This window comes from Trachurus japonicus, chromosome 10 (assembly GCF_045865225.1).
Source record: "Trachurus japonicus isolate A0001 chromosome 10, Traja_1.0".
Lineage (NCBI taxonomy): Eukaryota > Metazoa > Chordata > Actinopteri > Carangiformes > Carangidae > Trachurus > Trachurus japonicus.
The window spans coordinates 26,723,928-26,751,907 of NC_140916.1; the positions used below are offsets into that span (position 1 = coordinate 26,723,928).

The 27,980-nt window shown below is 44.5% G+C and overlaps 1 protein-coding gene across 3 annotated transcripts; it reads right to left on the reverse strand.

Moving 5' to 3' along the window:
- Positions 1 to 24: 24 nt before the first annotated feature.
- Positions 25 to 27,980, reverse strand: ppp3cb (protein phosphatase 3, catalytic subunit, beta isozyme). 3 transcript variants are annotated; one of them, XM_085788466.1, is made up of 14 exons: positions 27,685 to 27,969; positions 16,601 to 16,801; positions 13,888 to 14,012; positions 12,245 to 12,356; positions 10,260 to 10,405; positions 9,214 to 9,353; positions 7,764 to 7,841; positions 6,625 to 6,719; positions 6,282 to 6,407; positions 5,587 to 5,664; positions 5,369 to 5,453; positions 5,042 to 5,139; positions 3,997 to 4,044; positions 25 to 1,090 (listed from the first exon to the last, which is right to left on the reverse strand). In XM_085788466.1, the coding sequence occupies exons 1-14, from the start codon at positions 27,725 to 27,727 to the stop codon at positions 912 to 914; spliced, it is 1,554 nt and encodes a 517-aa protein (XP_085644592.1). In that variant the 5' UTR covers positions 27,728 to 27,969; the 3' UTR covers positions 25 to 911. The 3 variants fall into 3 exon arrangements, with proteins under 3 accessions (XP_085644592.1, XP_085644593.1, XP_085644594.1); XM_085788467.1 differs by lacking the exon at positions 27,685 to 27,969 and adding an exon at positions 27,109 to 27,364; XM_085788468.1 differs by lacking the exon at positions 3,997 to 4,044 and having other exon boundaries at positions 27,685 to 27,980.

The following is a 27,980-nucleotide window of genomic DNA, read 5'->3' on the forward strand; positions in this document are numbered from 1 at the left end:
TATTTTTTTCATTGTGGGGGGGAGGGGGGATGTTGGTGCTCCACTTGAGGATGGTTGCAGTGCAGTGCTACAGAAGCAAACGGGAATCTCCTCCCGAGAAGAACTAGAAGAGCGAGGGCTCAGATTAAACTGCAGCTGAGATTATCTCCACACGTTTCTCGCCAACACTACACATCCAACTTCTGCTCTCTGTTGTCTGGCTCATGACGAGATCTGCAAACACATTTTTCAAATATAACCGACATTTACACATTGAAGCATGTGCACGCACGCACACGCTACGCACGCACACACACACACACACACACCCGCAGGAATATCCACCTTATAAAATCAACCTATTGCAAGTTTGGTTCCATTTCCTGTTCTGAGATTCAAACAGGAAAGAGACCCACACATCGCACGACCCCCCCACCCCCACCCCCACCCGAGCAAACACTGGACCCCACCTGACACAACACACACCACTGACACAGCAACTTCATGCTGACACTGTCGACCCGCCGGTTGACCCCTGACACAACATGGCGGCCAGCAGCTCCATCTCTTTTTGCATGGGGAGTGTTTTTTGTAGTTTCTTTCCTCTCGTGGTGCAGGTACATGGGAGTTGTAGTTCTCTACATAGGGCTGATCAGTTCAGTGAAGAGACACAGCCTTTGGTGGTAAAGTCCGGGGACGCTCATGCCTTTACATACAGCTGAGGGCAACGGGAAAAGGGTAGGTAACCGTGTGTGTGATTACATGTGTGTGTCATGTTTTTTGTAACCTATTCAGTGTATGAAATACTGTGTATGTATGTGATGCATTTTTTTCTTGTGTATATATGCTTATGTACACGTATCTATAAATATGGTACCGTATCAGTGTTGGAACTGCAGGTATGTGTCTGGGCATGTGGGAATGTACGTCCATCACTGTATATTGCTGTTGCTGTCGGTCCCGTTGGGCTCTCCCATGTTCATGCGGCCCATCGACAGGCCCACGCTGTTGACGGCGTCGCGGCGTGGCGGCATCCTCTCGTTGATCCGGTCCAGACCTTTGGCCTCCTCGAAGCTGCTGATCCGATGCTGCGGGGAGAAGCCTCGGATGGCTGTGGAGACAGGCAGGCACACACACACACACACACAAACATACATGCAAGCAAAGTTAACATCTATTAAGACTTTTAGCAGAACCACATATATCCAAACCCCCGGGAGCTCTGAAGGAAGCCGTCAGACCGAAATGGATTGAAATTTCAAACCGCTTTTTATTCACTTATGAAATATGTATATGCAGACATCCACAGAGCATCCATTCTGGTTTAATTCACCTTTTAAATGTTTCATTTTACCACACATTGATCCAGATAGTGTTGCCTTTAGCTGGAGGCCATTTTGGGTTTGGATACACAAAGTTCTGTTTCATCTAGAAGATTCCTACATCGATAACAGCCGGTGTTCATCTGCTGCCTGAATGCTGAGCTAGGATTAGTTTGACCTCACGGCTCACAGTGAACGTGACAGTCAGCGCGACCTGGCCATTGATCCTAGATCAGTAGTCTGAGACGCCTGGAAAGTAAAGCCATTATCAGACAGAGTATGGAACAAAGCACAGCTGCACAGAAGCAGTCGTTCATAAGTCCGTCAGACATGTCTGGTCTCTGTACAGTTCCTGAGTCAGCCTTTTGTTTGAGACTGCTTTATTAGCAGTTACCAGTTCCCCATAAATGTTTTACACTACAAACAAATATTTGAAAGACAGGGCAAACGTCAGGTTTTCTTTTCTCTCCTTTGAGGTTCCTGTCTAAATTTGCTATAGTGTACGTTTTCAGATTTGTCACTATGTCTCTCCATCGGGGGGTGAATGAATAACATGCTGGTGCACATGAAGTCAGGGGCACTCCACTGATCTCACAGATGAAGCTGAGTTTAGAACTGGTCATGGATGGATGGCGTCATATGGGCAATCTCAGTTTGGACACTCAGCTTGCCATTTTGGGAAATATAGTTATTTGACAAGGACACTTGAAGCAAGCAACTGCAGGCTGTTAGCTTAGCTTAGCACAAAGAGTGGGCACAGCGGTGTAGCACCTGTAAAGCTGTAACGGGCAGGTGCTGGATGTGCTGTAATTGACCTCAATGTGCACACTGAGGTCCTGGATTTTATGTCCGTCTGGTGACGACAGGACTCACTGTGAAACCACAACTGATCATCTGTGCTGCTCTGTTTATAGACTTGACATATTCCCTCCAAAATTTGAACTATTCCACGAACAGAAGTTTGTGGGAGTCTAATGATGTCTTCTCACAATCTCAGCAGAATGGGAAAAAATATGTTCTCATCCACACATGGGACCATTCCCACATTATTATCCCACAAGATGGTTCCTCCCACTGCAAGCCTTGTCGTCTAATTATTTGAGCTTCCCTTGGTCTTGTTTTATACCATCTCTTTAAAGTCTCATAACTTATTGGATGTTAAATCTGTAAAAACTGAATCACTGGAGTACCCCTTTAAATTAGGACAACCTCTTGTAATAGCATTTAACATCCAAACCAATTTCATTACAGTGAGAAATAATCATGCTTGGACTTGAGGCTGTGAAATGAGCTGACCTGTGGTCTCTAGGAAGAGGGAACCTACACCACTTTTGAACAACAGCTACTGTCATATTACCTTTGCAGACATGCAGCTACCGGCACTGACAGAGACAGTATGCCACTGCGTTAGACAGCGGACAGCTAACACCCAGCTACAAATCATATAACATGACAGAGAAACATAACACCAGAGATAGCCATAATTTATTTGCATAAACAAATTATGGACTCTAGTTGAAGTAAGCCAAAGACAGCACTAAAGGTACAGACACAGAAGGCTACAGTTGACTAAGCGTGCAGAGTAATCGCTGAGCCTATGTACACACAGTATAGTACACTAAACACAAACATCATGACCACAATCTGTTCAGTGGCACAGAAGAACCTGGCAGACCAAAGTGCCAAATGAATCGTCTTTCTCTTTTTCTTTCCACTCAGGTTTGAAGTTTAGGGAACACATATCTGGTGAAATATTCAAAACTCAAGTTTAATTTAATCACAGTCAGCGAACAAGAGAAAACAAGAGGCAGGAGCTCTTTGACAGCTACGCAGTGCGGACGTCTGCACTCAGTTTTGAGCCTGTTGGCTAAACATTTTGCTTTTCACAGAGATTTCAACCACATCCCCGAGTCTTCTTCATCAAACGGCTCGGTTGTCATCACATGACCTCGGTCACGTCACCTGTTAGCAGCACACTGGAGCTCTGAAGGACTCAGGTTATGTGACCATTTGCTGGAGAAGACTGTGGGACACAGCTGAAGGCTCTGTGAGGAGCTGACGGAAACTTGAATTCAGAATATTTTGATCCCAGATGAGCTTCTAAGATTTGGTTTGTACAATGAATGCGAATATATATTCCCACTTCATTGTCTATTATCAGCCTGGTGAGGTGGTGCTCTGCCACATCTTGTAGAGAAACAGATTGATTGCATGTTGGTCTTCTACAAACTACTGCACCTATGAAATACAGAGAAGAGGACTAGAGGAGGTCTGAGTGACCCTGCCCACCTCCACAACACCCACTCCCACCCACGGTCCCGCTCTTCTTTTGTGTGTCAGAAAAAGCTGCGTGTGATGTTTTGTGTGTGATGTATTTGTGTGTGCGCGTTGGGATATGATATGAATGTGTGTGTTTCGTAGCAGTATTCTTGTTTCCCTGGTGAAGGAAAGAGAAAAGCTATGTCTGTGTGGTGTTTGATGTGGTGGCTTCAGCATGCAGCGGGTTAAGGCTTGTTGTGAGCGCTGATGCAGTTAGAAGAGCTCAGTGCATCGTGGGTAAGGAAGATCTATGACCTTATGAGCATGGATGGCTGAGAGCACAGCCATGCCACACACACACACACGCACACAAACACACATGTGCACACATGTGTGCACACACAACACACGCACAGTGAGATGAGTGGGATTTTACCTTCATCGTCCTTAACTGTCTCGATGGCTTCAATGGCCTCAATGGTAGCTGAAGGATGGGCGAGAGAAACGGAGAGAGGAGAGAGAAAGAGAGAGAGAGAGAGAGAGAGAAGATGAAAGAGTCCAAGAGAGAAGAGGAAGAAGGAGAAGAAGAAGAAGAAGAAAGGAGTGAAGGCTGAAACATGCTTCTGTGCTGTCATGTGTCAATGTATCGGCTTGGTTGTGTGTAACAGCAGCTGGAGGAGGAGCCTCCACCATCACAGCTACATGCTGTCACACACTGAAAGAGTCTGGCCTGTGATGTTTGGTCCAACACCAGAGAGAAAATGTCAAATGGAAAAGAAAGCAGATTTCAGAGTGAACGTTTGTTTTACTTTCCCCAAACTTGGTAAGGGGGCATGATAACTGTGTAGAGGCTAAGACGTGTAGCATGTGGAGCTCAGTATCTCAGGTTTGAATCTGGCTGTGTTGTCTTTCACCTCTCTCTCTCCATATTCTCCTGTCTGCCTCTCCACTCAACACTGATGTCCTCACTCCCTCTATATTCAGGTGTGATCCTGGTACAGATCGACACTTATGTGCACTTGACGGCTACAAACATGTACGTGTTGTTGTTCATAAACTCACGGACTCAAAAGAATGTTTCAGGCTTTAGTCATGTGAGCAGCACTGAGGCAGGTTTAGAGTTAGCAGCAGCTGGTGTTAGCTCACACACGCCTCTCACACACATACTTTAGCTGTATGTCCTGTGTGTGTGTGTATCTCTGCATTACCGGCCCATTAATAATACAGGTGTTGTTGTCTACCTGTGTCTCTCACACACAGACGCACACACACACCCAGCAGGCTGTTAGTATCCTGGGCGCCGAGGTGAGGTGGAGGGAGGGAGTGAGTCAGTGAGGTCGGAGGATGAGAGGAGAGAGCAGGAAGGAACCAGTAGATGGTCCAAAGCAGATATCCAAATTGGGTCCGTGTGTAACTGGTGTGTGTTTTAAATCTGACTTGGAAGGTGTGTTCAGGGTCAAGTGTGTGTGGGAAACACTCACCGCTCTGCAGGGTCTGTTTGCCCCCAGACAGCACTCCGCTGGGCAGCATGCCTGTAGGGGTCAGTCCCTTCAGGGTCAACACGTTCTCACTTTCCTCCCTGAGAAACAGGTGAGTGTGGATAAAAAGAGAGAGCAGGTGATAAAGAGAGAATTACAGAGAATTACACACTTCCCCATACTGCGCACCTGCAAACACAAAGGCCCACTTGTCAGGTCAAACACTGAACTAAGAAAGTGACAGCTGATACACTTCTACAGAAGTTAAAGGAAATATCACATTTATAGACATGCACACACACACGGATGAAGAAGCAGGACTCAACCCACCGTAGCACAGAGAACATCTTGGCCATCTTCCCAATCGCTCGGATCTTGTTTTTGATCACCTCTTTCCTCGCTGCTGCTGCACTGGCTGTAAGACGATCAAATGCAAACTCAGTTAGAGATTTTAAAAAATCATCAAAATATGTTTATCTCTAATTACAGACATTTGCAAGTTTTTCATATGTTGCTTTGCAGCCTGTGAAGCCTTGAATGTGTCTCACCATCAAAGATCTCCTCTCCGTCGTTCATGAGCTCGTCGTCAGAGCAGATACTCAGGACGTTGACCAACATCTCGGTCACTGCAGGACACACAGACACACAGACACACACACTTCACCAGGGACACACTGAAAACTCTGGTGACCCTGAGGTCAAGCTATTGAACAGTGACCTGCATCTTCCCTGTTTTACACCAAGCTCCCACATCTCTCTCTCTCTCTCACCTCATTTCCTATCATCCTCCTCTGAGGTAAAGAGGGATGTAGTGGAGGACAAATCTGACTAAACTCTAGTTACCCGCCAGTCCATAATCCTGTAAGTAGGGGTCTTGTCTACCTTTTAAAGCTGATATCATTGTTATTTTTAGAGAGTATTATCAAGGCGTACTAGAAACATATAAAGTACAAAGGATCTTTCTGAAATTTATCAGACAAACAAATTCATACAGATGGTTTCTTTTGCTCACACAATATATTTGAACACATATTAGCATGTGGCTATATTAACGTATGATATACTGCAGCACATCTCAGGAGTCTGACCAACACAAAAATCAGATTTGGTCTGAGTCATGGCCAAATTCACAAAACCCCATCATGCTCTCACAACCACAAGGTTTATTTCTCTGATAATCATCACTGAGGAGTGTGTGCTCTCTATATGGTAGTGTGTGTGTGCGTGTGTGCGTGTGTGTTACCCTTTTCTCCCACAAAAGGCAGTGACCAGGTGAAGACGTCCATGAAGTTGGGCAGCCAGTAGGGATGAGGTGAACAGTTGAACTGACGGATGTTCATCACATTGTTTTCATACTTCAGCACCGCCGCTGGACACACACACACACACACACACAAAGCTCTTAGTCTTGTTTAATTAGATTGCAGTCGGTAATATTACCTAATACTAACAATCAAATATCATGGTACACTCAGAAGATATTTATTGAATGTTTTAATTGTCTTGGATGAAAAATAACAGACAGCAACTGCTCACAGATCAGCTTTTTGTGTGTGAGTATGTGTATTTATGTCTGTGTGTCAGACCTTTGTTGTTGTAGACATCCAGGTAGTTTGGAGCAGAGAAGATGGTGATGAGGGAGGGGAAACCTGTAGTCTGACTCTTCCTGTACATGCGATACCTGAGGACAGAGAGAGACAAACAAGCCGCCCACGTTAGAGCCACTCAAATCAAACGCCACGCCAAAGATGGAAACTCAGGTTTTTGCTTCAGAGGTCTTTAAGGCAGACAGTCACCAGCTGGAGGTGAGACAGCCACGCATTTATAACAAATACAGCAGCAGCAGCAGCAGCAGCTGATTGTCTACCATGGCTGATAAAAACTGTGTGGGCAACATGTCAGGGGAGAGTAAAGTTGCCACTGGTACTGAAAGCCACAGTGTTGGAAAGAAGCTGTAAGCAGGAAGTAAATGCGTGGATGTTATGCACAGATCTGATGACTCTGTCACAATAAAAACAAGGCTGGATGCAAAGAACCTGCTGAGATTAAACACAGGCACACCACAAGTCATTTGTACTGACAAACAAAGCACAAAAGCAGCCTCCACTAGCTTTGCTCCCCTGAGATGAACTAATTATAAAACTCGTCAGTGATCAAGACTTTCAGGTATGGGAGCTTATTTATCCTGCTCTAAATGATAGTCTCTTTTATTCACAAGCCACTGCCAGGTGCCACAAGACCCATGAACCATTACCCAGACTAGCCTGCTGCATGGCAGACAAAATACTGTTAATGGGTTCACCAAACAGCACAACCTAGAATAGCATTGCCTTAATTGCGGCATTATATGTAGAGGATTTTAACTGAGATAACAGATGCCAGTAATGGATTTGTGGGTCAGAAAAAAGTGTTTTGCCCTGACTTTTTTATTTTATTTAGACTAGTAGAGGAAGTCTGACATGGCCCTTTGTCTGACTGTGCTGTTTTAGTTAGTTAACCTGAATTTAGTTCAGGCTGGCTGGTGCTCTCAGTCAAACAATGCTAATAACACAGTTTAAGGGAGACAGAGGGAAAATTGTAAAATCTCTTTCCCCTTAATGTGCCAATTCCCTAACAAAGAAGAATAACTGCTTGGCACATGAAATGTCAAGTGAAGCCATTAAATTAAATGCTGTTCCCTTTTAAGCCGAGAGAAGGACTGAGCTGCGACAGTCAGTCAGCTTACCCAGCATCCTGTGCTTCGTGTGCTCTGATGATTGACAGCAGGTTGTTGGTCTGTAGGAACTCGCACACTGCCGGGTAACTGGGGACAAAGTGAGACACAGAGAGAGAAAGTCTGTGAGCAAGTAAAAGCATCTGAAATGGGACACTGGAGAGAAAAAAGAAACATCCAGAGGAGGAAATGTCTACCAGGATCCAGTAAGAACCACTTAACATAACAAATATGTGATTTGTTATTGTTGTAAGATTGTTGTAAACCACAAAACAGATGGAAGTACTTAAAGTGTGGCAATGGAAGATGAGGAGGCCTCTTGTTCTCTGATGTCATGTGTGATGGGGACCAGCAGGGGTCGTCAGTGAGAGCTATGGATCTATTATAATATAATACGTCCATGGTGAGTGCTGGCAGGCCTGAGCAGAGCTTATGGCTGCTGCCTCAGTGCTGTGGGGGCCTGTGCACACTAGTTGGCTGATTGATGCTATTTCTGCTGCTATTTCTGCTAAACACAGAAAATCACAGTGTTGTGCGCAGATAACACGTCAAAACACCAACTTCTACACTTCCGGGACCCGAGCAGGACGGCACCGACGCTCCATCTGTCCTTCAGCTCTTCGTCTTTACGTTCCTCCATTTTTTTTTTTTTTTCCAATTCCAGCTTTCATCTTCTAAGCACCACCACCACCATCTCCCTCCTCCTCCTCCTCCTCCTCCTCCTCCGATGTTGCTCTCCCTCTTTCTCTCACTGTATCTTAATATCACTCCATATCTGGCAGGAGTAGCCAGTCGTCATAGCAACAGAACCGTGCAGTCTCCCTGGGGATTGTGGGATATCGTTTCATGCTGAAACCGAACTGTGTAGCCTATGTGTTTGTGAATGTGCTGTGTTTGTGTGTTGTGCTTGCAACACACATACTCATGTGTGTATGTGTGTGTGTGTGTGTGTGTGTGTGTGTGTGTGTGTGTGTGTGTGTGTGTGTGTGTGTGTGTGTGTGAATTGGCCAAGATTTTGTGTCTCTTGTACAAATCCTAGTGACTGTTGTTGGATCCTGAATGTGGTGTAGCAGAGCAGGAAGCATCTCTCTCCTCAGCACCAGTATCCCAATCCAATAGCCTCAAGTCCACCTAAAACTTATTAGATTCCTGAGTTGTAAATGAAAGTCGCATCTCGGCAACGCTGGGCATTCACAGACAGACCCACATCATTACAGTAACACACATCGACTGAATCCTAGGAAAGATGCTGGAGTGGACAAGTCTTTTGTCTTTCAGCTGGTGGCTTTAAACAATGTTGTATTTTTTTCTATCTGACTTGTTTAGACACTAGGTTACTTCATATCTCAGAGCCTCTATTGCCATGTTAATTTCAATTCAAGCTCCTAAAATAAGCTGTGAGGGCTCTTGTGTAATATTTCCTTTTGTTGGTGACATTGTGAGGAGTCATTTTGTCCTGTACCTGTAGAAATAGGAGCAGCCTCTAACTGTGTTGTGGCCAAAGTACTCCTGGGTCTTCTCGTTGCCAAAGTCTTCCAGGGGATCGGCCCACAACAGGTCGCACATGGGCCCAAATGCTGGGGGCTCCTTAAACCGGTCCAACTAGGACATAAGATACACACACACACAAATGCACACAAAGAAACATACAAAATATAAGCTTACACAAACACAACTGTTGACACAAATGCTGGCACACAACAAAACATTGAGACAAATTACATAGGCTATAAATATATGTGAACACAATATACAAAATGTTTGGTCATATTTACCACACAAGTACGCATAAACACATATAGTATAAATCAGAGGAGAAAGAAAAGCAAACACATAGCGCACACACAAACACATACTGTCAGAGCAGAGCATCTCCATGGCAACCCTCACCACACAGGAGGGAGAAGATGTCACACCAGCAGATTCACCATGGAAACACTGCCATTAGACGAGGAAGTGTGTGTTCTCATGTCTCCGTGTTCATGTGTGTGCCTTTGTATTCACATCACTGTGAACTGTATACATGCAGCAGGTCGTGTGTGGCTCTCTCTCTGCTCTATTCTCGGTTTTCTTTTGAATCCTCTGCATTTACACTACAGCCTGCAATAAAGGTATCAATAGAAGTTGGCCTTAGTGTTAATGTCTCCACTCCCAGGTGTGCTTGAGTGCTGTTCATAGGTCAGTAACATGATATTATTAATGTTACTAAAACCAGCTAAATGCGCTAGATAGAAAGGTTGCACTGTCTTCATTTTAACCTTTGTGGGGATTTTTGTTTTTGTTTCCAAAATGCAGGAGCTAAATGCAGAGTTCAGTTTAAAGATAATCTGGAGTTATACAAGAGGAAAATATAACCAAAATGTCTCCTTTCAGCTACCCACAAAATACTACTCCATATACCGTAATAACAAAGACATCAAAAGTCAACTCAAGTATTTACTCCTTATGGTTTTACTTAAGTTAGGAAGAGTTCATTCAAACTTGTACGTGAGTGTTTGTGTCTTATACCTTTTTGATGTCGTCCAGTGTGTGGATTTCTGGTGAAAGTCCCCCATGCACGCACAAGAACTGCTGGTTCATCAGGGCCGCCAGGGGCAGGCAATCAAACGCCTCCATGCAGGAATCATACACCTGCTCCGAGTACTTGATCTTACCTGGAGGTGAAGGGAGGAGTGGAGAGATATTTCAAAAGCTGAGACAAAAGAAGCTTCTTAGTATGTTCTGATATAGGCTACATGAACAGTCACCGTCTCCATACATGTCAGTCATTTGGAGTGTGTCTCATTGAATAATGAATCCATCCAAAGGCCTCATACAGACTTGTTCAGTTTAAATATACTTAGTTCAGATGAGAATAAAGGTGTTACACTGTGGGATTATAACATTACACACCATTACAGTAATTCATGATCTAAAGCTCTCCCATCTGATCTGTTTCTTTCCTCTGTAATGATTTTAAAATGACATTTCCGTGAGTATGTATGTGAAAAATGCTCCTACAGAATGTTATTACAGGCAACATATAGATGCAAAGAATCCAATTCTGTTTCTAGTGAACAAAGTCTGACCCAAATATAAGCATGAAGCAGCGTAGAGGCTTCACTGTGAGGCTGAATTTTTTGCTTTGAGAAAAACTCCTTTGATTTGGCAGCGATATCAACAAAGACATCCAACACGCAGCTTCTTTTAAGGACATTTCACACATGAGCGTAACAATACATCTGACACAAAACAATATCACAGGATTAAAAAAAAGCTGAATAGATAGGAGAGAGATAGAAGAGAGGGAAGGAAGAAGGGAGACAAGGGTGGATTTTGGATGACAGCGAGCAGGGAGGAGAGGAAAGGAGAAGGATAATTTCATAAAGAGAGAAGGAGTGAGATTGATGGGAGGAGACAGGAGAAGGAGGAGAGGTTAAGAGCGGTGAGAGGAGGAGGAGGAAGGAGAAGGGAGAGTGTGAGGACATTAGAACGACATGTACACAAGTCGAAGCCAGTATTAAGGAGTACGAGCTTACAGTAACTGTGTGTGTGTGTGTGTGTGTGTGTGTGTGTGTGACAGTGAGGAGTGTGTTTGTCAACCTCTCCATCTGCCTTGTGTAGTGCAAGAGCTCATTATTGCTAGTCCACCAGTTGTCAGCTCCACACACACACACGCACACACACTCAAACATTTATGAAGACACTCTTGCACATGCATGCAGTCATAGCACATGCACTTTTTTTGCACACACTCGCGGGTACACACACACACACACACACATATATATACACGCACACACACACAGCAGATGGTAATTGAGGGCGACCACTATTCGCCACAAGCACCAGGGGAAATTAGCTTCCTCGTCCCTTGGCCAATCAGACACCGAGGAGTAAGTCCCTGAGCCAATCATTAAGGGCCAAATTAATTTGCTGCTAATCACCCACTCTCGGACAGGACGGCAAAACTCACTGGCAGAGGAGAGAGTCAGAGAGACAGGGAGAGACTGGGGGATGGAGGAAGAGGTGGAGGATAGATGGAGAGGAAGAGGAAGAGAATCAGGATGGCAGCGTGGGAAAGGAGGCAGGATTCAACCTGGCAGCAACAGAAAAGGATGGGAGGAACTTTGAGGGGGAGGAAGAGAGGAAGAAGAGAGACGCTAAAGAGAACACACCACTTAATAGCTGAACAATCAGTTAATGTATCAGTCAGATGATTGAGATATGTAGCAATCGACTGTTTGCTAAACCCATCACAGTTTGAGTTTCTGCATTGGGCTGAATGCAAGTGAGCGCAGGAGTCTGGAGGCTGGTGTAGCTGTAACTCTAACTCAATAAAGCAACCTAACCCAGCATCTGATGCTTAACTATGTGACAGCTAACAGAAAGACCTGGCAGCAACTGAATGAGTAGGAGAGTAGGATGGGACAGAGCGACAGAGATGTAAGTGGTCAGGACAGAGATGATGAAGGAACGTCTAATATTAAAAAGAAAAGACGAGCGCTACTCACATTCTTGTTTGAAGGTGAAATATTCGGTCAGATGTCTACATTCATGGTTTCCCCGTAGAAGAAATAGCGTCTTTGGGTACAGGATTTTCAGTGACCACAGGTACAACACACACTGAGGGAGAGAAAGGCCCGTTAGAGCCAAAAACAACATTAGCAGATGTAACAGTAGGATTTTGAATAGGATTTACATTGTGTTAATTAGTAAGTAGCATTAATTGCTACTGTCTAGTCGCAAATTAAGTTAACTGTAAACTTACAGCATAGTAGAACTCGTCTAACACTTCATTATGCAAGGTCAGGTAATGTTGGCGTGGCAGGAAGACACAACTAGCCGTTTTTAGGCTAATCGGAAATTACAACTTGTTGGTTTCATGCTTCAGTGTTTCCTCAGATTGAACGTGTTAATTAGTGTTTTAAATGTGTGTTTTACTTTTGAAGGAACCTCGGCCCGTTGATTCCCCCTGAAATAACCCTCCTCTCGCTGTAGCTTAATTTCCACCAGAAACACATGAGACTTTTCTCATTTAACTCTCCCAAAATGTTAAACCCTTGCTTTGAAGCACACATTACAGAAAACACAACTTTAGTTTTAGCCCATCATTGTAAGTAATTGTAAAGGCAGAGTTGGATTCATTTCACTCTCAGTTCCCCTCATTAAACTCAAACTGGAAATTCAAAGAGCGACACAGAGAATCACGAAGGAGCCGATCCTAGGAGTTCCTCCGCTGAATGAGCCACCCACTGCCCAAATTAATCGAGCCGAAAGCAAATTGATTTGTATTCCAGTCTAAAGATAGACATAAATAGGATTTTGACAAGAATCCTCCCAAATCAGATGGTACTGATTAAGTTAACAAGGAATAAAATAAAGAGTAACCAGCTGTGGCCATGCATCTTTTCAAACCTAACATCATGCAATGTGTTGTCACTCTTATCACTTTGTTAACCCTACAAACAGCTCTGAGTCGTCTCACCTTTATCGTCCCTGCACTACATTAAGTCCCCTGTCTGTGCGCCCTTCAAGAGTGTAAAGAAGGTGGCCTAAATATGGCTCCCTCTGCTCCATGCTCACTCCGTGTCAGTGGTGCCACGGTGGCTCCATGAGCTACAGCGTTCACCCTGTGCTTGTGTATTATGGTCTGTGGTGCTACACTTCCACACAAAGTGATCACAAAAAGACATTATTACACTTGTATCCAAAGAATCAAATGTCCAAACAGCCCTCTGGATAGTACACGATCCTCTCAGCTTCCATACATATTTCAGTGAGCTGCACATTATACTCCTGTTTGAGACTACAGACCCTGAATCCTTATAGGAAAGCACAAGCTACTAAATCTGAACAGTGCCTGAGAGCTGACCTTAATAATGAGGCTCCCTGTCCATGAATTTGAAATCACATCACCTCGGTACATGTACATTGAGAGACACATTGTGGTGTGTCTGCGCTAATCTTAAGTACCTTTTATACATTTATAATACATTAAATACAGCACAGTGGTGAAATTAATCTTATCCCTGCAAAATATATAATAGACTTCAAGTCAACGCATGCTAATGCACACTGGTACACTGAGCTTACAGTATGTCTACATGAAAACACACTTGAAGACGTGCTACACGAGAAGTGTCCTTGTCCTCACCTCGATACTGAAGTAGCCCCTGTCCACATAGTCCCCCAGGAAGAGGTAGCGTGTGTTGGCAGGAGAACCTCCCACTTCAAACAGCTTCATCAGGTCGAAGAACTGGCCGTGGATGTCTCCACACACTGTGGGAACGACACAGGACGGCGTTACAGTTACAGTCCCACCACAGCTCTCAGCTGCAAAGTTTGCAGTTAACAAACGTGGAGCTGTCTCTGCTTCGGTGGCTCCATATGGCCTGATTTACATCTGCAGAGGTACATGTGTCCTGCCTGCTGATCTAGAAACATCACTCATCTGCCTGATGAAAAAATGAAAACATAACGTGCACGATAAAGAAACATTATCCTGGAGGTAAGAAAAGGAGTTTGATTGTTTAAGGCTCCCTTTTAAAATTTATTAATAACCAATAAGTCACTTGAGTCACCTGCAGGTGATTCATTTTGTAAGCAAACTATTAATTGATCAATGAAGGAAATAGTCAGCAAATTAACTGATATTGGAATAAACAACACCGTAACTCTAGTTATGCTTTTTTCCTAAAACAACAAAGGTAGTTTCAATATTACCCAGTATTACTTAACCCTCAATTTCTGCACTACATCACTTGAAATTTACTCTGAATCCTGATTAAATGCAACCGTGGCTTTTATGACTTGTATGAATTAATGTCCACAGCAATCAGACTCTCATGATTAAAGGCTCACGAGGTCTGATTCTGTGCAGACTTTTCTGATTCTCTTGGCTGGTTCCCACAATTTTTCCACAGATTTGTTCCAAGTGACATCCAGGAATATTGGATGTAATTCAGATCAGGCTTCACATGCTGAACGCTTTATATTTTGAAAGACTTCAGGACTGTGTCTGTCTGTGTGATCTGCCAGAATACATCTTCCCATCCGCCTCCCTCACCATCTGTCTGGCCTCTCCTTTCACTTTTAGTTGATGTCATAGTTCCCCCTCTGCAGCCATTTTACGATGGCCATTTTGCATCTGTCTGGCTGACTACGTCTGTCTGTCTCTCCATCTGCTTGCCATGTTAATGTCTGTTTTTTTCTGTGTGTCTACTCATAAGCTTTGGCTTTAATTTGAACTGGGAATTGGGAATGCAAAATGGCATGAGTGAAATTGAGCTGTACCTGTCTGCCTCTTCAGACCTGTCTCAGTGATCTCCCAGAAGTCTTCATGTGACACCCTACAAGCCTGTCAGTTCAGATTGTAGCTCTCCACCTGCCTGGCTGTTCGCCGGTCGGCCTATTCTATCACAGAGCATCTTCAGAGAGGCTGCATTTAAATGTTAAACTGTCTTTTATATACAATACATGCTTAAAGCCTTCTCGTTGAGGATCTGCACTGTTTCTCTGTAGGTCTGACATCTCTAGGCTATTTCCTCTCACAGCTAACTCCTCTCAGGTGGGTGTTTCTGGGTCAGAACCTGTAAAAGTGGAGAAACTTGGAGACAATGATCAATATATCGCTCTTTGGGAACAAGCGGGTTTGAGAACCTCTGCACTGAGCTGCCTCTCATCGGCTGTCTCTCCATCTGCCTGTCTGTCTGTCCTGGTCCCCGGGGATCTGTACCTGTGAAAGCTGAGCCATGTTCCTACACCGCGTGGGCACCGCAGCCCACACAGCATCATCTCACCGCTCGCAATTTGCATAAACGCACACACACACACACATACATGAGGGAGACACACAGGTACATTAACTAAGCAGTGTCAATAGGTTGAGAGTGTCTGAGTCTGTCTTCTCTGCCATCGTCTCAGAAACTCATTTTATATTTTGCTCTCCATCGATCTCGGTCTCTTCCTCCTCCTCCTCCTCCTCCTCATCCTCTTCCTCCTCCTCATACTCCCTGGTTCATCCCATTTCCCTGGCAGGGGAATACATGCAGATATTACCCAAGCCAGCTCCTGCTATTGTGAGGTAAGTGCCAATTCGTTCTCTCAGTGAAGTGCAACCAAACACCAGCAGATAGCTACTTACGGCAGATTAATGAATTGACGAATGGAACATGATTAATACATAATTATCAATCTTTCTGTTTCGCTCTGCAGCTCTTTGACTGTTGTTATCTACGCCTTCACTGTCAAAGTATGTTTATCTGTTGTCACTCATGAATGCATAGAAAGACAGTGAGAGCTCTTTTTGAAGGAACACTTCAACATTTCAGGGAACACCCGTTCACTGTCTTGACTAAAGTTGAGTGTGAAGACTGACACCAGTCTTGTGTCGTGCTAAATATGCAGCTATACATCCAGCTGCTGATTAGTTTAGCTTAGCACAAAGAGTAGAAACTGTGGAAAACATGCAGCCTGGCCCTTTCCAAAGGCAACAATACCTGTCTATAACAGCATTTGTCCAAAAAACTGAAGTGTAAAAACAATGATTTTCTCTGGATTGGTGTGAAGCACAGATTCCAGGAAGTTATTACTCTGTCGAACAAGCAACATGTTTCACAGTAATAAGTGAGCTAGCAGTGTCCAGACTGTGTGAACTACCTGGCAGATGGTTTCAGTGTCATATTCACCACACAGATGTACGGGTGGTATCAGTCCTCTCGTGTCCCAAAATGTCAAACTATTCCTTTAATTGATATCATGTTTAGCTGTTCTTCTATTTCCTGTTTCCCACTATCTGTTCTAACTGGTCACTAAATGGCAGACTTGTTTACACCCAACACTCCCTCACTTCCATCACTTTGCCATACCCGTGACTGGTGCCTCAATATCCAACATAGTGCGCTCCTGGCGCAGGATGGCGGCACCCTCATCGATGATGCGCAGGGCCACGGCCTCCTCCAGCCGGCCCTCCTTGGTGAGATGAGCTTTAAGCAGGTCCACCCGCGGCCGGCCCTCGGCGTCAAACACCTCCTTCATGGTCAGCCGGTGGGCCAGGGGGAAGGGGACCGCTGGAGAGAGAGGTGGGGAGGAGATGGAAGTAAGAAAGAGGTGCAGAGAGAAGAGGATCAGTGATGGATGCAGAAAGAGAGGCAGATTGCACCAGATATTTGAGAATGAGAAAAGGGGAGGAGAGTTCAAATGAGTGATGTATGGATTGTGATAAGGAAGATTTATGGTGGAAAAAGAAAGAACAAATATTCATTATGAGAAGATGATTTATTGGCATTTCCTGGGTTCTTCAACATGCTTGCCCACAAACATCAGAAGCCCTTAATCTTCACCATTATCCTGATCACACCTCTGCTGCAGCATTGACAGTGTGTATGTGTGCGTGTATGTGTGCGTGTTATGGAGGCCTAGATGTGTTGTGTTGGAGCAGGGGCTGCCACAGTTATCAGGGCTGCCTGCCTCTGTTCTGCAGTAATGTCTCTCTGCCTCTCTGCCTCTGTTCTGCAGTAATGTCTTTCTTACATAATGAAGGCCCCCAGGGCGCTGCTGGAGAGGGGGGCTGACTGACGACGGGGGTGATACAGCAAGAGCGCACAGCTGCACGTGAGGACTCACACACACACACACACACACACACACATATTAAGACGACACACTGGACAAAGCGCAGACACGCACACGAGTGTTCTTAACAAACAGGCACAAACTCAAAAGGCAGAGGCACTCGGGTGCCTGCGCACATCATGGCACAATGGCTTTAACATGCATGAATGCATGTGTGTTACTACAGTGAAACACACACACACACACACACACACACACACACACACACACACACACACACACACACACACACACACACACACACACACACACATACAAGCTCATAAAAGGTATTGTTATGCAGGATCCACAGAGCCTGTTGGAGCCCCACCAGTGCTAACACAGATAATGGCCTAGATCACACACTAAAAACTAGGCCTGTCTCTCTCTCTCTCTCTCTTTCTCTCTCTCTCTTTCTCTCTACACTCTCTTTCCCTCTGTCACATTGTCTCTGTTTTGCACTCTCTCCTCTTGCCCCCTCTCCTTTTTTCGTTCTCTCTCTCTCTCTCTCTCTCTCTCTTGCTCTCTCTCTTCCTGTCACTGTAAAAGGCCTCGGTCTTTGCTTTCACGCTGATGTCCATCATTATACTTTAATGTGATACTCACATTTTATTTCCGTGTTTGGAATAAAAGTAGCTCAACAACCACATGGATCCAGATTGCACAGTTTTATATAATCACCACGGAAACATCACAGGAACATTTAGCCAAACAAGTTGATGGGGGGGGGCAATAAACGCTGGACAAATCGTTTACAATCAACCTACAGTATATCAAGACCTACTGTAATGTGTAATTATGAGGATTTTATAACTAAAGGTCCATTGAACCATTAAAATCTCACATGGAAAAAATAGCTGATGTGTATTAACCTTTTTTGTTCTGGATCAAACCAAAAAGGTCAAACAAATTCAGGACATCTAAAAAAAAAAAAAAAAAAGCATCTCAGATTACCCCACGGATTCTGGGACACACAAAGACAAACATGAATACATATTAGGACACCCTTAAAGTGTATAATGGCAACTACCACACCCCTACATGTCTCTGCACCTTACTAAGACGGCACCCGGCACACTGAACACCCTGAGACATCCCAGGACACCACCAGCTGCCAAGCTACAGAGTCTGTTTTCCATCTATTGAGAACAGTGGTTCTACATGTTAAAACCAGTTTGGGTTTTCAGGTTAAGGCTGATTAATTTTTTAAAAGGTTTGTGCACCCCAGGCTGTCAGAGAACATAAGCCGGGGAAAAAATTACTCATGCATGTTGGTATTTGTGTGACTTCATATTTCTTTATAAGAGAAAACAACAGGGCCCAGTTACTGTAGGATGTGGATAAACCTCCTCCTGTACTGTACTGTACTGTACTGCTCTGCTGAACACTACTGTGCTGCAAACTGTAATGATGCTGGTACTCGTCAGAGGACTGCGCGTGTATTATCTGTCTTTTAAGGTATATTCATTAACAAATACACTGTATTTCTTGGTGTGAGGTAAAGCTGAGGCTCCCAGTTTGCGGGTGAAAGAGAAAGAGAGAGAGAAGGGGAGAAGCAGGAAGGGAGGAGTGTGAAACTCGTAAATTGTGAGAGCAGTGTGAAAGTAGGGCAGGTATGAGAGAGCAGCAGAGACACAGAGCTCAGGGAAAGGAACTATACTTGGGAAAACTATACTTGGCAGTTAGGGAATAGAGAGAGGGGAGGTTCAGTGCCAACTCTGTCAAACCAGGAAGGTGTTTTACACCTGACGACTGACCGCTCTGACGAGGGAGACGGAGCTGCGAGGCTGAAGAGTGAAAGCTGTCAGTGGTTTGGAGCTGTAAATTATGAAGGAACTGTATCTGAGTTTATTATTGTAATTCTGCACCATGGTAGCAGCTGAGGAACACAATGCTAACATGCTGACGATTAGTAGGTGTAATATAAACCATGTCCAGCAGTGAACCACCTTCTGTTGCATTACCCTGTCTGATGCATCCTGCAAACCTCTATGATAATTATGACTAGTGTTATTAGATTTGATCAGTACTTAGAGTACTTCTCTCTCTCTCTCTGTCCTCTTCCCTCCAACCCAACCTCTGCCTCAACCTGGTCGAGGCAGATGACCACCCACCCTGAGTCTGGTTTTACTTGAGGTTTCTGCCTCTTAGAAATAAGTGTTTTCCTGCAGCAGTTGCCATGTGCGCTGCTCTTGGTGGGAACAATTGGGTCTACATCTTCTCAATTTGTACCTTGAGATAACCGCTGTTGTGAATTAGCACTATGTAAATAGAACTGACTTAACTTAGTTTAGTGTGGTAGCGTATTCACATTTGCATATTAGCACTGAATACAAAGTATAGCTGAGGCTGATGAGAATGTCTTTAGTTTTGCTGATATTTCATATTTTCATATTAACAGCACAGTAAAGACTCGATAGGATTCATCATCTGGGGACCAAGAAGAATTTCTAGAGAATCTGTCCAGTATCTGCTGATCAGTTTCAGTCTGGATCAGAGCAGTGGACCCACTGAGACGTATACTGCCATATAGCTGCTACAGATCTCATGTGAATAGATGCAAGCTTTTTGTTTTCCTTCTTTGTTAATTGGGCTTTTGTATCCTGGTGTTCTCTTCCTAAAACCTTTTATGATCCAGCATGGTTTTTTTTTTTTGCACAAGTCTAGCATGAGAAAGAAAAATGTGGTATTTTTAGGCAAACAAAACTAGAACTCCTAATAAGGATGAGGCAAAACAAAAAGTTTTGAAAAAGTGGGGCTTGGGGTTGAATTAAATTCACACTCAGTTCAGTTCAGGCAAATACACACACACACACACACACACACACACACACACACACACACACACACACACACACACACACACACACACACACAGTGTCAATGGATGCCTAATTTAAAGAGTAGAAAATGATGTTTGGGTTCACGACAAAGGATCATTATGTTTCATGAGGACAAGAACTAACTGTACACATTTTGTGCTTGAGCTTGTGCAGAACAAATTGCACTGACTGATCATTCAGTACACTGCAGTTTCAAGTGGAGCAGTGGAACGAGCCTCCTTACTGTCGCTGTGTGAGACCTGAGGTCTTCCACAGGTCTGATTACTGTACAGAAGAAAACTCTTTCTCCAATAAGCCTTGAAAATGTTTGGATCAGCTTTGGTCATTTACTGCATGCTGCACAGGTAGTCATTGATACCACTGTTACTGATATGGGACTGATATTTAGAATAGTCTTATAATTGTCCTGGTTATTACAGAGTTGTGCTGTTTTATTTTATTCCTTTTCACAAATTCACCATGTAGAGGACTGCTTGAAGACAACCGTCCTTCCATGATGTATTCAACCTAACTGTATCTGTTAAGTGTAATTATACACAAACATGCACCACATATAAACTCTACTGTCTCTCCGCCACCATCTTCAGGAGAAATTGTCCCCTGTAGCTTTGAGAGTCTTTGCTGCTCTCCCTGATTTTGTTGTTCAGTTTTTCTCTTCAAGAGAAAACCTCTACTACACAAAATGTTATGTAATTTATTCTGATGTTAGCAAACTATCATTCAAACCAAGAGTTCAGAGGAAACAGTCTGGGTAAGTGCTCAATTCCTCACAGAGTCAAAAATTACATTTTCAATCAAGCTAATATGCGGAGGACCTGCTCCTCACAGTGGGTGAGTGGGCGAATCTCACTGTAACATAGTCAGCAGCATGCTCAAGCTATAGCTGACATAGCTATACACAAGTATTTAAGCACAAGTACTGTGTATGATGACAGTACCTATACAGAAAACTTTAGCCTCTGATTTGTGCATTACAGTAATGCTGACATCGGATGTTTTAGCTTATTATTCTGTTTGGACCAGAAGGGAAATACAGGCCTACTGGTAGCTATGGGCTAACACTACACACCAAGGTTTTTTAATTACCAACAGAGAAAACAGTCTTGGAATAAAACCCAAACTCCATGAGATTAACCACAGTTTTCTGTCTCTTTCTGTTCATATTGGGAATACAGGGAGGTGATATCAAACATAAGCTTTTTAAAAATATATATAGTGTTACCTCAACTTGGACAAACAGTAAATCTACATTATGTGGTATCTGGAAATAAAGCACAAGGATTAAGTTGCTCTTAAAAAACCTATAGGCTAATAGCCGAAAGCTATGGGCAAATTACACTTAACCGTGAATGTTTTGTGAATTCACCACTTCTGAGTGAAACTAAATATAAGATCACCAGAATCAAAGTGACATCATTGATATATAAGCTGTTCGATCCCTCATGTTTTGGCACCTGCCACTCATACCAGCAGCAAAGGATACTTAACTGAAGCCTGACATACAGTTAGCTTAGATCATGAACACCAGCCTTCTCAACTAAAGTGATGATGAACACAGTGAGCTCCACGTTCTCAAGTGGAGTGAAAAAAAAAAGTGTTATTCATCCAGAACTGTCCATTTCACTGAGTCAACCAATCACAGCGTGCATGTGAGGTGAGATGGGCGAGCAGTGGAAGACGGGCAGAGAGTTGAAAAGCATTTTTAGCTCCTTCCTGGTCTACTTTGTCCTGTTTTTGTCTTCTGGTTCTCACTCCTCTGCTGAACTCCCCGGTGTGGAATTTATTAAGCGCCAAAGCTGCCAGCTCAGCCAAAAACCTCCACATCGCAGGACAGCGAGGGGGAGCCTGAGAGAAAATCTATGACATAGCTTTCAACCAAATCTCCTTAATTTGTTTGGGCTGGCCTAATAGTCTAACTGGAGCAGAATCTGATCAGAATCATCTTGTTATTGTGTGCATCCTCGCTAATGGCTAAAGTTAATTATGGGAATATTTCATCAGTTTTAATATAACACAGGGACACCGCTCGCAATCAGAGTGCTGCTGCGGGACGGAGGAAGTGACAGCGAGAGAGAACTGACAGATTGCAGAAATGACAGTAGAAGTCACCCGTGATCCATCTGTCCTCGTTAGTGTCTGTCCCCCGAATGCTACAAAATACGGCTCAGTAGGTATAAAACAATGTAAACTTCTCTGTCTGCTAGTTGTCAGATCATTGAAGAGAAATGGAAATCGTCTGGACTGAGTGATAAATTACAGCACACACAGTAATTACAGAAGCATCATTAACGGCCTATATGTGCTATGGAAGCTGTGAATCGATTCATTACGGTGCAATACTGTGCCTGTCCAGACTGTATCTGTCTGGTGTCCACCCAGTGACATCAGCCAGATCTGATGGCATGTCTGTATATACACGTGTGTATGTATGTGTGTGTGTGTTTGTATGTTAGATGTGTTGCCCTCCACAGGACCTCATCTAAAGTGATTACACACACATCTCCCGAGATCAGTTCATCCCACTGCCTGTCTCAGCAAGAATAAATGAAGGAGGGAGAAACTGATGGATGAAAGAATGAGAGCAGCCAAGAGAGAGAGAGAGAGAGGGTAATAATTGGGGTGTATGTTCACATGCTTATTGTGTGTACGTGTGTGTCTGTGTTTATCTACCATCTTTGACCCAGATCAGCTAACACAGATCCACGGGTCTTTGAAGGTGGTGGAGGGGGGACAACTAAAGAGGCGTTTGAAGTCGTTCAATTAATGCACACTACACACATGAAGGACCATCTGTGTACACAGACACACACACACACACAGACACACACACGAACAGAAACAACGGCCCATCCCCTAACAGCCTGCCCTCATTAGACAATCCCTTTCTCTCTCTCCCTGTCTCTCTCTCTTTCTCTCTCTGGAGTACCTTCCCTATAAATAGGCCTTGCCCTGCCACCCTCCCCACAGGGCACACACACACCTGTCAATGTGGGACCCCTGGCTCACAAGGATACTCCAGAATCCAACACACACACACACACACACACACACACGGACGGCTCACACGGGGCTCAGAGGGAACCATGGGGGAATGGGACAGCATGTTACACTAAAAGGAAATATGCCCAGTGTGCCTCAAGCCTTGCCAGAGGTGATGTTTGTGTGTGTGTGTGTGTGTGTGTGTGTGTGTGTTGGAGCATGAATGCATACATGCATGCATGCATATTGGCCATGGCTCCACTCTGTGTTGGTCAATGCTCTTCAAAATTAACTTTCTGTTTAAGATTGTGATGATACAATTTGACAGGAGTTAGGAAGAGAGGACATATCTGAAAATACCACACCAGTTTTGCTCTGTCTAAAGTGTTATGCTAACTCATGTAAAGTATGATAAATATCATAAGAAAGGTAGATCTATCCTAAAAGTAACAAGTGAAACAGCTGAGCTGAATGGTTTGTGAGCTATGAAAACTCCTGAGGTGTTTAAAGGATGAAGACAAACAGGATCTGCGGGGGGGGGGGGATAAATCTGTGGAAATCAATGGCGAGACGTTCAGTGAACCTTGTGTTTAATAGGAAAAATAAGCAATGGACACAACACAATACAGAAATTGACAGAAAAGTACATAAACCAAAACCAACTTTGGATTCATTAAAGGTTTAGTTCTGTACCTTAGATAATGACAGTCTTTGTCATTTGACCTAGTTTATATGTGCGTTGCTATGCACTTAAAACTAAGTGATACAGTAATGTAAGCAAAGTGCCAGTACACTCATCACTTCAGCCTTATTAGATAAACCTTTGTAATGAATTCTCTTTATGGATCTTATGCTTTTCCATTTCTTACCATGTTGTCAGAAAACTACTGATTCACCTTCATCATTGCAGTTCTTGTTTGGGGCTTTTTTTCACACTGCACAGTTTGACTCATAGCAGGAAGAGCACAGGTGAAACTAACTGCAGTAACAATGTCCCTGTTACATTCAGGTGCAGCAGTTACAGGGACCACACACATGATTAATGTTGTTAGTCACAACTGTGTTTGATGAGCTAAACTGTCTACCATGTCAAAGGACCGTTGGATGGCAATTTAATACAACATCTTTTAATATTCTATCAACACTAAATCGGTCAAGGCATATCATCGCTACTTCGATAGATATTTCAGAAGTTGGCCATTTAATCTAAAATGACTGAAACACTTGTTTCTCTGACGTTTCCCTTTTACAGTGATATAAAACTGAGAACAACAAAGTCTTTTTTAATGTATGAAGCTGTGAATATGGTTAGTTGTTAGTTGTCAGATCCTTTTTCACAGCAGACATTTCGACATAGGTCATAGAAGGAAATGTACACACACACCTAATAAAATGAACAATGTCTCCTCTCCATGTCGTTGACCCAGTAAACACAACACCAGGACTTTGGCTGACACGTGGAAAAACCCAGTTATTAATGTTGTTCATTCCACCTGTGTTAGAATATCTGTCATGATAAAGTATGAGGTGATACATTATGACCATGTTTGTATTTTAACTGATAAAGGGATAATAACCACAACAATGTTACACTTCAGTGAACAACTGTATTTTTTGTCATGCAGCTTTTCAGCACTACTCTGTGTGTACTGTACCTTGTTATTTGTTCGTAGCACTGAGGAGGTTGTGTACTAGCAGATTTCATTAAGTCCAAGCTTCCTTGTTGTTGGCTCAAGGGTACAGGTTTGCCCTTTTGCCAGCAGTGATAGCATTATGGCTCTTCTCTGTGTTACTGATACAATACAATACAATACAATAAATCTTTATTATCCACCATGGTGGAAATTTAATAAATTAGGATCCCTCAGACTCTGTTGTCGATACAGTTATGGGTCTGACATGAACTTACACTGTGTTCCTACAAAATATTATAAAATATTCAGCTCTGTTCTTGTCTGTTTTGTACAATTCAAAATGAAATACCAAGTATTTTTAAAGTTACTACAAAACTTCAAGTAAAAGTCACATTCTCACATTTTGGCTCTGAAGCCTGCTTGTTTCAACACACACACACACACACACACACACACACACACACACACACACACACACACACACACACACACACACACACACACACACACACACACACACACACACACTCAACAGTTAACACTATGTCCATGTTCTTTTCCCTTCTCTCTTTCCCGTTTTGCCTCTCCCTCTCTTTCTCTCTCTCTCTCCCTCTCTTCAGCTACTTCACCTCCTCCATGGCCTTGTCACATTCCCTCCTTCCCTCTCTCCCTCACCTCGCCCCCACACTCTCTGCCTCTCTGTCCCTTTGTCTCATTATGCTATGTCCTCTGGCTCCATCTCTGTGCACTTCTCTCCACTGAACGTCACGTCACTAAAATCCATGGGAACTACCAGGCTCAGTCCATCCAGCCCTCTGCTGCCCCATACACACTAAATCATCCTCACCTCCCTGATTAATTGTTGTGTGTGTGTGTGTGTGTGTGTGTGTGTGTGTGTGTGTGCGTGTGTGTGTGTGTGTGTGTGTGAGAGGGATGATGCATGAGGATATAGGACGCTTAGTTTGTTCCACTGGTGCGACAGTAACTGGGCTCTGATGGCACAGCTGCATTACGATACACATGCAATAGAAGATGTAAACACACGCACACACACACACAGGCTGTAGCTACTAATTTGGTGGTATATCCAGATAGCTCATGGAGGTAAGGAGGGGGGGGGGGGGGCTTTTTCAGGGGACCCAGTTTTACTACCACCGCCCCTGCACAGCTGCATCTATGTAGATACACACACAGGCATAGCCACACTCTGTGGGCATATGCACATGCAGTCCTGAAGTCCTACGTGCAAAAACTGCAAAAGCCCCCGACGCCCCCAGCCCATCCCACCCCCCTCCAAGCACGACGCACACACGGAATACCGGGGCATGCCCGAGCGACGCATCCAACTGTCAGCTCCGCTTCTTCCGGCAGAGAGACCTTGTGAGTTTATTAAGCGGAGCCAGTGGGAGAGACGGGCAGCCAGGCGTCGTCGCATGTGACAGGCTGCGTGCGTGGAAGCGCCGCTGCCATGCCAGCCTTGTTGTGACCTGACAAGCACGACAATCTGTGCAGGCTCCGCGGATCATAACCCGGGAGGAGCCCCTCCTCACCTCCCCTATAGCCGCCCACGCGTAAAGCAGAAACAGACACTCTCATAAACACATTAAATATTCCATAATCCAATGATGCAATAACACCATTAGGGCGGTATGCACCATGGTCGTCGGATACGCAGCCCAGCATCCCCACACTCCATTTTGTCTCTCATTTGACACGCAGGGAAAACGAGCAGGGGGAAGCCAGGGAGACCTTTACGGAGACGTGGAGGAGGCGCGATACGCACGGGAGAAGCACAGTCACCCGCTGACATTCAGGCCTCACTGAGGAAACGTCGACTCGAAGCGACTCGCAAGATCCATCATGTAGCGTCACATCAGCAAACATCAGGATGATTTCATCCATCAGGCCCCACAAAACTAAAACTATGGAGGTGCGCACTCGGCCTGGCAAACTTATCGCCTTAACCCGCCGTTTAAACCGATCGATCGCATCACTTCGGCTCAGATTTGGCTAAAAATAAAACGGGATCGCTGATGTAGGCCACCCTATGGAAACAGTCGGCACATCCAACACCGATGTACCAGCTACACACACACACATACACACTCATCCACACACCGCATGAATACTAAGGCAGAAAGCTGAGAAATCCTTGAGAGTCTCCGAGCGTCCAGTCCCCCACAGCATCTTACCCTCCCTCTCTCCCCCGCTCTCTGCTCGCATCCAACATCATCCCGTCACACGGTCCACATCCACAGCACCACCACAGCACCACAGACCGCAGCTTATGCGTAAACATGTATTTACCTTTATGTCTGGCTTTCGCTGTCATCGTCACACTGCTGGATGTTTCATTGGAACAAGATGCTCCTCTCCCTCTCTCCTCTGCCTGCTTTCCCTCTCTCTATCACTCTCTCGGCTGTGTGTCTCTGTAGGGTATTATTCAGTAACACGAAACCACCACTAGGAGTGGAGCGCGTAAATGGAGCTCATGCAGCACACGGGGTGTCGCACAAAAGCTTTGGCTGTACACATAGAGGGAGAGACATCCCCACGTTAGAAAATGGGGTAATGCCTTGGTGAGGGGGTGAATTCTAATAGAATAACGAGGGAAGACCCTGATTATGGCGTATCGTGCTGGGTATACCCCCCACCCCCCCTTCCCCTCCATCACCACCTCCCTCCCCTAAAAGGTTCAGAGGCACATGCATGGTGACTCGCCAGCCAGAGAGGCTTCTTTTATTATAAGGTGCTATGATGATGCACAGAGATGGACTCAACAGAACAAACGTGCGAATAAGAGACACTGGTGCAACGACAGGGATGCAAAAAGAAAAAAAAGGATGAGTTACAGCAGAATCACTGGCATAGAGGCATGCCTACATTTGATCACCCGGTCGGCGGGACTTGCGGTGCTGTCGGACATCCTGGAGTCGGGACGGGAACGGAGCCGTGGGGGGTGGGGGGTGGGGGGGCTCTCTCTTCTGTCAAGGGCCGAGACTGTGATGTCGGGTCCTCCGGCAGGCGTCGAGAATGTGCGCGGTAGCTGCTGGGTGCTTTTCTTGCTGCAGTAGTGGCATCACTCGGTGGAGTCTCCGTGCTCTCTCGGACGGGGGAAGCCTGCTGCTGCGCCTGCGGTGACTTTGGGGGAGGATAGGCGGATACCTAGCTGCTGTTGT